At 45.8% G+C, this 12,565-nt stretch overlaps 1 protein-coding gene and 1 long non-coding RNA gene across 2 annotated transcripts in view; one reads left to right on the forward strand and one right to left on the reverse strand.

Annotated features, from left to right (window-relative positions):
* The window catches only part of grin3bb (glutamate receptor, ionotropic, N-methyl-D-aspartate 3Bb), a 29,175-nt gene extending 18,591 nt beyond the window's left edge, over positions 1-10,584 (reverse strand). The window contains exon 1 of the mRNA XM_028011855.1: positions 9,121-10,584. Within this exon, the coding sequence (XP_027867656.1) occupies positions 9,121-9,618 (498 nt within the window). The 5' untranslated portion in view covers positions 9,619-10,584. The remainder of the gene's footprint in view (positions 1-9,120) is intronic.
* LOC114141441 (uncharacterized) lies at positions 753-10,884 on the forward strand. The gene is made up of 3 exons (XR_003594837.1): positions 753-911; positions 9,562-9,565; positions 10,873-10,884. It is a non-coding gene; the product is annotated as an uncharacterized LOC114141441 (long non-coding RNA).
* Positions 10,885-12,565: the final 1,681 nt, after the last annotated feature.

Genomic DNA, 12,565 nt, shown 5'->3' on the forward strand with positions numbered 1-12,565 from the left:
ACAAAACAACCAAAAACAAAATGGATTCTCAGTCTCCATTAACAAAAAATGTACTTGATAAAAACTAAACATAAAGCCAAAGTGGAAATAAATATTGCATTCAACCAAAAGATTATGAAGTCTGTATATTATATTGCCCTTCAGTAATAATTAGATTTAAATAGAGAAGATGGGCACATCGACTACCTGATGCAATAGTTCACACTACATGATTTTTTGCTCCTATTTTTCCCCATACAACAATCTTAAAACGTTGGTCTTTCTAAGATTGTGTGGTGTGTTACGGTAGATCATCGTTGCTGCTCCGATCTAAATCAGGGTTTTTTCCCCGACTGGGATCTTAACGCAGCCTGTTGAATGTGACAGGTAGCCAATCAGAAAGCCGGATTCTCCTCGTGTTTTCTGAGGGTAAATTAAGGAGGGGAATCCCAAACAGCTGACACTGTGCAACCCGAAGTCCAGCGGACATTGGAGATGATATGTGGAAACAACATTAATGTTTATTCAACATGCAAAGAATATAGAAATGACAAGAGGAGTTGGAGCGAAATTGCTACCGCAGTTGATAAACCCAGTAACTTTTCAGCTGTTCTTCGTTACGTGACGTAAATAGGTTCTAATGATTTTCATTCAGTCAGGACTTTACGCTGACACTAGCCACATGCATTGCAGGTAGATTGTAGTAAAGCATTGATTAATGCCTGGTTTTAAAATTAGTTCACTGAACTTGTAGCCATTATTTTGTGCCCATTGTTGGACACCACACGGCAGGACCAAACCCGATCGAACCGTTATACCTAGGATTTCTGTCAGCTAATGTGTGATCTGTCAGGTTTTGAAAATGGGCCGACAATCGGCCAACAGCTCTAAGATGGTGTAGTGTGCACTGGGCTTTACACTAAGGAAATGAGGTCAGAGGTCAGTGGAGAGCACCGGAGTTGAGCCTTTTTTCATTCAGTGTCATTAACAGAAAGAGAAAAAGGCCGGAAGAGACGATAATGCCGATAATTGAAATGACGTCGATAGTTTTAATTTATCGTACGATTAATTGATTTATCGTTTATCGCGACAGGCCTACTGAGGCCCAAACTGGGCAGATTAATCTGAGAACACAGTGGAACCAAAACCATTCAAAGTTCCACCAACTAATAAAGATGGCAGCACCTCGTGATGTCATTGAGTCACCTGCTTCCTGCTGACTCCACCCCTAAGCTACAGGTGAGTCTTCTTCAACAACCAGAACCAGCGGTACTAACAAGTTCCCTGGTTTTTCACCACGCACCAACCAAGTGAGTTTGCAGATTTCTGCAGGCAGGAGCTCTGGAGATGGAGGAACCTCAGCACAGGTCTAGGATCTGACCTTTCCTGACCCCAAACATTGGAACTGACATGGAGCTGAGTGGAGAATGGGGCTGTTGAAGGATGACCAGCAGCCAGGGATCGGACTGGTACGATGCAGTCAGCTCTGACACCGAAAGACTGGACCAAGTAATGTTCTGGTGAAACTTCAGCAGAACTTGGAGGAACTTCCAGATGACCCAGACTGTTGGACTCAGTGATGAGTGAAGAACCTGGAGGCAAGGCGTCGATGGCCTCCACTGGATGTAGGTAGCGTGTACACACAGAAAATGTGCGGTGTCATATTTCATGTACAAGTTAGGATGTACAAAAATGACTGTGGCATGAAAGTCATAAATATACGCAAACTTTCTACCTGCTGTGAAAAAGTTTTTCTGTTGACGGTAACAAACTACAAAGCACATAAGTTCACCTACACCAGAATCCTACTCCATTCAGATCAGACCATTGGCTTGTCAGAGCGCGGCATTATGAGATACTTTTGGTTCTGCAATATTCCAAGAAACGCCGACACGTGTTTATGATCCTAATAGAGCCGCAGACGATGGCAGAGCCACGATCTCCATGGCCTTCATTAGCCTTCCTGTGTTGAGGAATCATATTATCATGGTGTGGAGGCTGCAGCGCCTCCGACTGGAAGAACGTGAGGAGAGTGGTGCGGACAGCAGAGAGGATCATCGGGGCCCCCCTTCCCTCCATTCAGGACATTTCATCCCAGCGCTGCGTGTCCCGAGGCCGAAACATCGTCAGTGACCCCTCACACCCCCACCATGGACTGTTCTCCCTGCTGCCCTCTGGAAACAGGTTCTGCAGCATCCGGTGCAGGTCCACCAGGTTCTGAAACAGCTTTTTCCCACTTGCCATCAGACTGCTGAACTCTTAACTGGACTGCACTTAAAATCTGGTCTCCACTTTATACCTTGCACATGTACAGAGCTAAATAACTTCTATTTTACTGTCAGTCCTGCACTTTATATTTTAGATTTATATTTATATTCATATTTTATACTGTATTTTATTTTATTCTGGAGTAACCTCACAACATTGGAAGCTCAAAACATTGTCCTGAGCCGTATGCAACGAAATTTGGTTCTGTATTCACCCTGTGCATGAAAAATGACAATAAAGTCAGTCTAAGTCTAAGTCATATGTTGGACAGAAAATTCCTGATGTCTGACCCAGAGCGCCAGAACCCACCATACTCACTCCATAGCTCTTCATCAGAACCAAACCCAGAAGAACAACACAGAACTTCGGCTTAGAATGAATGAAGGCTTGTACAAGACAATGTTTGGTTTGGTTCTATTTCATGGATCCAGGCAAATAATAGTAGTAGGTTCTGACAGAACCTGGTACTGATCACAGGAACCTTTAAAGACTCGTGGTTCTGACACAACCTGACAGAACCTGGGTTCAACAGCTGCACATTCTTACCCAAGCCCGACCTGAACTCCAGCAGGACCGGTTCTGACATAGGAAACATCACACATCTGCCTGTCTCTGTTGCCATGGTGACGTAGGACAGATCTTCCATCACTGTGACAACGTTCTGACAGATGGATGTCAAACTGTACCTCCTATTCCTCTTCCTCCGTCTCAGATTTTTTCTTTTGACCTGAATAAACTCAGAGTTCACAGAACCTGATCAGACCGTCTTTGTGTTGCTCGGTTGATTGTTGCTCCTTTGTGATGTCACTTCCTGTCTGTGTCTGTAGGACTTCGTTTGACTAAAACCCAACCCGATTGGTCCGTAATGGAAACTGGACACATTCCCAGCTGGGATTCCATCCCAGATGTAACTCAGTGTTTAGTATGACTAATAACAGAACTGTTCTGACTCTGGCCCACATTCAACCCAAACACTTCAGAATCATTACAACACCAGACCCGTCTGGAAATCCTCCAGGAAAACTGAGCCTACAGTTGCTGGACCTACAGTTGCTGGACCTACAGACGCTGGACCTACAGATGTTGGACCTGCAGATGTTGGACCTACAGATGTTGGACCTACAGATGTTGGACCTACAGTTGCTGGACCTACAGACGCTGGACCTACAGATGTTGGACCTACAGATGTTGGACCTACAGATGCTGGACCTACAGATGCTGGACCTACAGATGCTGGACCTACAGACGCTGGACCTACAGATGCTGGACCTACAGATGTTGGACCTACAGATGCTGGACCTACAGATGCTGGACCTACAGATGTTGGACCTACAGACGCTGGACCTACAGATGTTGGACCTACAGATGCTGGACCTACAGATGTTGGACCTACAGATGCTGGACCTACAGATGTTGGACCTACAGATGTTGGACCTACAGATATTGGACCTAGAGACGCTGGACCTACAGATGTTGGACCTACAGATGCTGGACCTACAGACGCTGGACCTACAGATGTTGGACCTACAGATGTTGGACCTACAGATGCTGGACCTACAGACGCTGGACCTAGAGACGCTGGACCTACAGATGTTGGACCTACAGACGCTGGACCTACAGATGCTGGACCTACAGATGTTGGACCTACAGATGCTGGACCTACAGATGCTGGACCTAGAGACGCTGGACCTACAGATGTTGGACCTACAGATGTTGGACCTACAGATGTTGGACCTACAGATGCTGGACCTACAGATGCTGGACCTAGAGACGCTGGACCTACAGACGCTAGACCTACAGACGCTGGACCTAGAGACGCTGGACCTACAGATGTTGGACCTACAGACGCTGGACCTACAGATGTTGGACCTACAGATGCTGGACCTACAGATGCTGGACCTAGAGACGCTGGACCTACAGATGTTGGACCTACAGATGCTGGACCTACAGACGCTGGACCTAGAGACGCTGGACCTACAGATGTTGGACCTACAGACGCTGGACCTACAGATGTTGGACCTACAGATGCTGGACCTACAGATGCTGGACCTAGAGACGCTGGACCTACAGATGCTGGACCTACAGATGCTGGACCTACAGATGTTGGACCTACAGACGCTGGACCTACAGATGTTGGACCTACAGATGCTGGACCTACAGATGCTGGACCTAGAGACGCTGGACCTACAGATGCTGGACCTACAGATGCTGGACCTACAGATGTTGGACCTACAGACGCTGGACCTACAGATGTTGGACCTACAGACGCTAGACCTACAGACGCTGGACCTAGAGACGCTGGACCTACAGATGTTGGACCTACAGACGCTGGACCTACAGACGCTGGACCGGACCTGTAGATGAATATATTCATCCTTTATCTTTTGTTGTTTCAATCGACGTTGAACCAACAAAAAGTTTGTTCTTAGAAACAAACATTCAGCTAACAGCTCTGAGTGACTGAAGGCATCATTGTAGCTCCATACAGACAGAGATGAAGAGGAAATGTCATCAAACTGAAGAACCAATCGCCTTCCTCTGTACAGCTGGAGCCATGAGCCAATCAGGATAGAGAACAGATGGCGTTCTCCAAAGGTAGAATAGTCCAGTTCCAGTTTTGATGAAGTAATTTGAGGTCAGAGGGTCTCCTCACCGTCCCAATAGTATTTTTGCTCTAACAGAACCGAAACCCTAACCCTTGGTTTAACATGAAGTGTGTGTTCTGTCCCTGGTGGAACATGAAGTGTGTGTTCTGTTCCTGTGTTTTACTTTTGTCCCATTTTCCCACTGACTCTCCTTCTGTTCTCTTAATGTTTAAATGTTTTTGAAATGTTCAGTTTAGTCATAGAAAGCCCTTAATATATGTCACAAATAATGAAAATTTTTTTCTTAGCATCAAAGGTGGAGTAGAACGAAATTTAGACAATAATTTTCTGTATATTTAAAAATGTCTTTTAATCCAGTTTCCATAGCAATGTGTCAAAGTATGAATAAATTTGAATGACTGATTTCATTGTAAATCATCTCTGAGTTTCCTGAAAAGTTCTTTAAGTCTGATGTCATTAATGAGCGTATTATTATTAACTTTATAGCAACCCTAAAAGGTTACTTTCAGTATACTTCTGAATACTTTCTAAAATTAAAAGTTAACTTGAAGTTTTAGTGCAAGTAAATGTACCGAATACATGGAAACACATTTTAAATACACTTCAAATTATACTTTTATCAACTAAAGTTAAATTTTAATCCCAAGAAAGCAGATTTACTAGCATACTGCTAGTACACTTGGGGAACTGTACTATAGTACACTAAAGTATACTTGATGTGATGTACTTGAGGAATGTTTTCTTTGGTGAGAGACTCCAGGAACGGTTTCGTCTTGTTGCGTCAGAGACGATTCCTCAGACAACCAGAGAGAACCAGTTGTTTTTCCTGCTGCAGCTCCATGATGGTGACAGTTAAGGTGTTAAAGCAACAGTAACTATGGTAACAGCAGTCTTCATGGACCAGGTGAGTTCAGGTGAAATCAGGAGCAAATGGACCTGAAGATGAAATTCGCTTTGTTATTCAGACTTTCTGTAGGAATCAGATTCTGCTGCTTCGCTTCGGCGGAACTCTGAAGCTTTCATACGTTTCATCTGCTGCTGACGTCTGAGAGCCTGCAGGCAGCACCGTGCACGCTCACCGCGCACGCTCACTGCTCACTCTGTGTGAACTATAATCTCCAAATGACGCAGAATTGGACTGAATTTATTACAAACTGTATCATCACTGCGTGGAGCCCTCTGAGTGAATGAGGGTGTGTGTGTGTGTGTGTGTGTGTGTTTACTAATCTGTCTCCAGCTGGTCTGGGATCAGTCTGATCAGCTGTGTTTTCAGCCGAAGCCTCGGCTCGTTATGAACTCGTTAAGTCTGCTAACGAGAATTGGGCCCGGTTCCGTTTGGGTCAGAGTTCTGGTTTCCTTCCAAACCAGCAGCCAGGGAGGTCCAAGACGCCTCAAATAAAGTCTGGGGAGAAACTTCAGATTCAGTCGGGTTCAGCTCGGCTCTGCTCACTGAAACCACAGAACCGAGCTGACTGGAGGTTCTGGTTCTGAGGCTCAGAGAGGGAGCAGAGAGCCGATTGGAGCCTGTTTCAATAAAATGGGTCGGAACCGCCACGACTGGTCCTCTGGATAGTTCGGTACCAGAGTTCTGGTTCTGACCCGCTGAGCTCCACTCTGACAGAGGCCAAACCAGAGAACAGTCTCATCCCGCCATTACTGACTGAAGGATTGAACTGGACCCTCTCAGGTGAGGTCAAACCGAGTTTAACTTTTTAAAGTGTACTTCCTGTCAGAACAGGATGCAGACAGAGGTTCAATTCAGAACTGAAGATCCCATCAGATCCCATCAGATCCCATCTGGATCGAGTCGCAGAACTGAAGATGTTTCATTGAGTTTGTTTATTTATTGACTCGATCTGAATGTTTGTCTCTGCGCCGCCGGCCTTCTCTAGTAAACTATTATTATTATTATTATTATTAATAATGTGTGTCGTCTTCCGGACCCAGCTCTGACCCGGTTCTGGTTCTGCCGTGCGCTGACAGAGGAACGTCTGAGGAATCCTGCGGGGATTTAATGAGATTGTTCCAGAGTGGAAATGAAAATCCCTGCAGAGTTAATCCCATCACCACGCTCAGGCTTTTATTTTGAAAAACCACAGGAAGTGGTCATTTAACTGGTTCCATGTGAAAAAGTATTCACACCCTAAGCCCTGTCTCTATCATCCTGTAGATGACCTTTGACCCTCTCTGAACTGGGAGAACAACCTGGTGAAGGTCAGGCTGCAACATCTCAGTAGGATTTAAATCAAGACTTTGACTAGGCCACTCTTAAAACTGATTTTTCATTTTCCCAGCCAGTCAGAGGAGGATCTGCTGCTGGGTTTCCATCTCCTCCAGAACCCGGCCGAGCTCCAGGTCCATAACTGATGGTTCTGCTAACTGAAGGGTTCTGAGGCAGTCAGTTACTGTTCTAGTAAGACAGGGGTCTGCCTGGACTGGGTCCAGTCTGGACTGATTCTAGTTCTGGACTGGTTCCAGTTCAACATGAAGAACTGGGATTTCTTTGTTTCAATAGGAATCCTCTCATGGAAGAGGTCAGAGGTCACATGTGGGGTTCCTCAAGGCTCCATCCTAGGATCCCTCTGATTCAATATCTACATAGGGTTAGGGTTAATATCTCAGAGGTACCGGCCCACAGATGAGAAAGACTCACCTGGTATAAATTACATTTTAACTATTGTAATTACACCTTAGAGAAATTAATTTAATCAAAGAATCTCATGATTATGTGTCTGTTCCATCTTAAGCACCGATCCCTGGTTACTGATCTTTAAAAAGCCTGACCTGCTGATTCTGATTTTGACCGGCACCAATTTCTTTTGTCTGAAATGTTGCTAAAAGAAAGTCCGTGAGTTGGTAACAGTGGAGTGAATGTTGTTAACCTGGTGGTCAAACGGCGGCTGACTGAGGAAGATCAGACCAGGGGAAAAGATCGGCCGATCACCGATCCCCCAAAGTTAAGATGGCTGCTGATACATGTGCATAAAGGGAACAGTGTCAATGTCATAATAAGTTAAGCAGGTTACAAATGTGCTTTTTAAAATGATTATTTCTAATTCATTTTATATTGAGAAGTTGTGAACTTTATCTTATTCCATTATTTTTATTTGTAGTTTTTGCCTTTCTGCACTCTGCCTCGTTTGTGTCTCCTGGGCTTCCGTAGTTCATCCCAGCCCTGGTAGCTCCTCCTGCTTTCAGCTGTGAGTAAGTCAGAGGAAAGTTTGTTTTTCTGTATGGATGTTGTTCATGTTGATATACAGTACAGACCAAAGGTTTGGACACACCTTTTAATTCAATGAGTTTCCTTTATTTTCATGACTATTGTCATTGTAGATTCACACTGAAGGCATCAAAACTATGAATAACACATGTGGAAATATGCACTAAACAAAAAAGTGTAAACAACTGAAAATACCCCTTATATTCTAGTTTCTTCAAAGCAGCAACCTTTTGCTGTGATTACTGCTTTGCACACACTCTGCATTTTCTTGATGAGCTTCAACAGGTCGTCACCTGAAATGGTTTTCACTTCATAGGTCAACCTGCCCTGTCAGGTTAATAAGTGGGATTTCTTGCCTTATAAATAGTCATGAAAATAAAGAAAACCCATTGAATTAGAAGGTGTGTCCAAACTTTTGGTCTGTACTGTATGTGGTTTATAACTGTTTGTTAGTGTGTTATTTTGCAGTTTTACAACAAACAACCTGCTAGTCCATCACAGCTCGGTCGAACATTTAGGGCTGGAGTGCAGGGAGAGGGAGGTGAAGAGGAGGTTAATTTGTTTTTACTCTTCTATCCAATCAGAGTAAAGGATCTGATGGAAACCTGGCTGAATGACCTCCAGAAGTTGATTGGTGTGTGAATCTCCTGATCATCTGTTGGAAACATTGTCAGAACTAGAGGGGCCCCAAAACCAGACTCTGTTCTGGGCCCCATGGAGGCTCGGGCTGGCCATGCTCCCCCATAAGATTGGTTACCATGACGACACGGATGATACTCAGCTCTACATTATGATGACACCAGGTGACCTTTGAACCCACCCGAACAGATCAATGTGTTCAAACTCTTTCAGGCTGAGAATGAAACTTCAAAGTTCGGTTCGGTTCAGAATCTTTAATCAACAGACAGAGAGCACGCGCGTGTGCGCGGCAGCCCGCGTCCCTCAGACGGAATCAGGTCAAGGTCACAGCGGAAGAGCCGAACCTCGACCGGAGGAGGGACGGAACAAGAGAGCGTGCACGCGCCCAGGTAAACATGCGCGGCTTACCTGCGTGCGCAGCGGCTCCGCGTGCTCGATGAGGCTGACGACGGGCACGCGCAGCGCGGCGGCCAGCAGATCCACCTGCAGCAGCTCCTCGCGGCTCTGCGGGAAGGCGAGCGCGGCGGAAACTCCGCGCTCCAGCACGCGCTGGCACGCGCACCGGATGAGGGACTCCGGGTCCGCGGCGGCCAGCTGCCGGGACACCAGCTCCACGCTCAGGTTGTAGGGCAGGAAGTTCACCCGCTCGGGGTCCGGATCCTGGTCCCGGTTCCGGTCCCGGCTCAGAGCGGCCGCCGTGCGGCTCAGCGCCGCCTGGACCTGGAGACGAGCCTCCCGTTGCGCAGGCAGGAGCGCACCGACGCGCACTGCGTGTCCGATGTGCGCCAGGAGGTGGCAGGGCTGCGGGTGGAGGTGGCACCCCGGACCCAGGAGAAGCTGCACGACCAGGAAGGTTCGGAGAGTTCGGAAAGTCTGGAACCAGGACAACGAAGAGGTGAGAGACATCCTGCCGCGCCGTCAGCATCGCTCTGCCGCTCCCGCCGTTCCTGCTGCCGCTCCAGCGGAAAACAGAAACAGACTGAGGAGGGGGCGAGGGGCGGGGGGTACCGGGGGATCCTGAAACTAGGAGAGAGAGGAAGAGGAAGAGGAGGAGAGAGAGGAAGAGGAGGAGGAGGAAGAGGAGAGAGAGGAAGAGGAAGGCTAAGCTGCTCTCAGAGATCAAAGCTCTCCTCTAGGACAGAGACTAACTGATCACCTGGTTACCTGGTTACAGGTTCTGACCCGGTTCTGGTTCTGGTTCCACCTCAATTTGGAGAATATGCTACAGAACCGCCATTAGGACAGAAACCCAACTGGACCTGAACCGCCTGCCCACCTGGAGACAGAAACACTGGATCCTTCCTGTTCTCCTGATCCTAACTGATCACTGATCAATGATTGATCAGCCTCTCCGATGAGTCATGTGACCAGCTGCTGTGATCTGAATGTTAAACTGCAAGACATTTAGATCAGCAATGCAGCTCCAACTTGCAGCAGGAAGCCGTGTGCTCCTGACCGAAGCAGAGATCCTCCTGTGAGCGTTCACAGGAAGTGAGGCGATCTCTGCTTCCTGTCTCACCGATGCTGCAGCTCCGAGATGAAAGGAATCGTTTTAATCCTGTTTTTAATATTTGTAATGTGTCGCCGTTCTCCTGTTGCAGCGTCTATTTATAGATCACATCTGGACGGTTTGAACATCTGGCAGCAAACAGAAAGTTCCAGAATGACGGGATCCGATTTCTGAGGAGGAAACGGCTTCAGACGAACCGATTCACTTAGACGAACCGATTCACTTAGACGAACCGATTCACTTAGATGAACCGATTCTCTTACAGGTGCTGGTCATAAAATTAGAATATTATGAAAAAGTTGATTTAAATGGTTCATAAAATAAAACGTGTATATTACATTCATTCATTACACACAGACTGATATATTTCAAACGTTTTTTTTCTTTTAGTGTTTATTACTGACAACAAATGAAAACTACAAATTACTTATCTCAGAAAATTAGAATATTGTGGAAAGATTTAGTACTGAAGACCCCTGATGCTCCACACTAATCAGATAATTAATTTAGTGCAAACAGTTTTAAATTGTCTCAGTTCAGATCTGCAGGTCACATGACTGCTGACCTGATGGCTGTTCAGAGTTCAGAGACATTCATAGAGGTGAAGGGAAGGAAACCATGAGGTGGAAAGAAACCATTTAAAATATCAGGGAGATTCAGAGAGAGGCCTGCAGCTGGAGTCAGGAGCCACACACACACACACACACACACGCCCCCACACGCAGACACACACAAACACACACAAACACACACAGACAGACAGGTTGCAGCTGTGGTATTCCTCACGTCAGACCTGAACCAGACACAAACGTCTCACCTGGACTGAACACAAACTGCTCTGTTCTCTGGTTGAGGTGAATTTATATTTCCTCTCAGAGTCTGGAGGAAGAGCAGAGCAGCAGAATCCATGTTGCTTGAGGTCTAGTCAAAGTTTCCACAGTCAGTGATGGTTTGGTGCCATGTCGTCTACTGCTGTGGTCACCGCACCAGAGGCTGACGGACGCCAGAGGCTGACGGACGCCGCGCCGCTGCAGTAAACCAAGCAGAAGGAATAACTCAGTCCTGACAGCTGAACATGATCACACCTTCCTGTTGGTCAACATTTCTAAAAATGTTTTTTTGTTTTGGTCTTAAGTGATACTCTAACTTTCTGACATACTGAATTTTTGGTTTTCATTAGTGTTATATTTATCAACATTAAAAGAAAAAAACATTTGAACATTCTGTCTGCAAGAATGAATGTTCTATAAGTTTCACTCTGAATGGAGTCACTGATTTAAATCAGTGATTAGAAGATCATTTTCACATGATGTTGTAATTTTATGACCAGCTGTAGAATTTATTAGTTAGCAGAACTGCTGAGGTCAGTCAGTCACCTGAGGCAGGTGTGTTGACAAGGTCAGGCCCAGATGTTGGACAGCGTCTGTCTGACCCAAAGCATCCCATAATAACCCTGTTCAGGTGTTTGACCTGCTGGAAGGTGAAGCTCCGCCCCTTTAACAGGTGCGCCATGCAGAAAGGCAGAATAATCCCATCGGAGGTCACTGACCCCAACTTGCCTCTAGAAACACTGCCGACCTTCATCACCTTCATCATCATCAGTGGTGATTCTATCTCTACCTATTTTACTAAAACATGCTAAATGAACCATAAATGCAGATATTAGCCTGTGTGCATCTGCAAAATCAATATCTGATTTGATATTCATCCTAAACAGTGAATTAGAAATTATTCAGATAAAATAATATTAAATACATTACAGACAAAAGTTTAGTTTGGTTCAAGCAAGTAACTTAAATGTGATTCAAAGCCAAGTTTGTCAAATAAACTGAACAAGTAACAGAAGCTGAGTTATTGGAGGTCAAACTGTCTAGATCAGGGGTCAAACTCCAGTCCTGAAACCTTTAGATGAGCCTCTGCTGCACCACCTGAATAGAATAATCAGGTCATTAAGGTTCTGGAGAACTGATCTACACAAGGTGATGAAGCCGTTTCATTCCAGCGTTTTGTACCTGTGGCTCATCTAAAACCTACAGGACAGCGACTGGAGGTCTGGAGTTTGAGACCCCTGGTCTAGATCAAGACACATAGAAGCTGTTTAGAGAAAATGGGCGGAGCTTTGGCGCGGAACACCACACGTCACTGTGCCGACCCGGTGACCTTTCCCCCTCAACCTGCTCTCCTGACTGATGTCCTCACAGAAAGAAAGATACAAACAAAAACGCAGCCGATCATTTCATCAAACTTCTAGTAGAAACTTTCATTTCCTCTCTTATATTGTCAGATAAGAAAAGCAAAAAGGGAAGTTGGTCCTGGTTGGTCTGAAGGAAAAACACACAGGAA

The sequence above is a fragment of the Xiphophorus couchianus genome, unplaced genomic scaffold, assembly GCF_001444195.1.
Source record: "Xiphophorus couchianus unplaced genomic scaffold, X_couchianus-1.0 Scaffold1000102, whole genome shotgun sequence".
Lineage (NCBI taxonomy): Eukaryota > Metazoa > Chordata > Actinopteri > Cyprinodontiformes > Poeciliidae > Xiphophorus > Xiphophorus couchianus.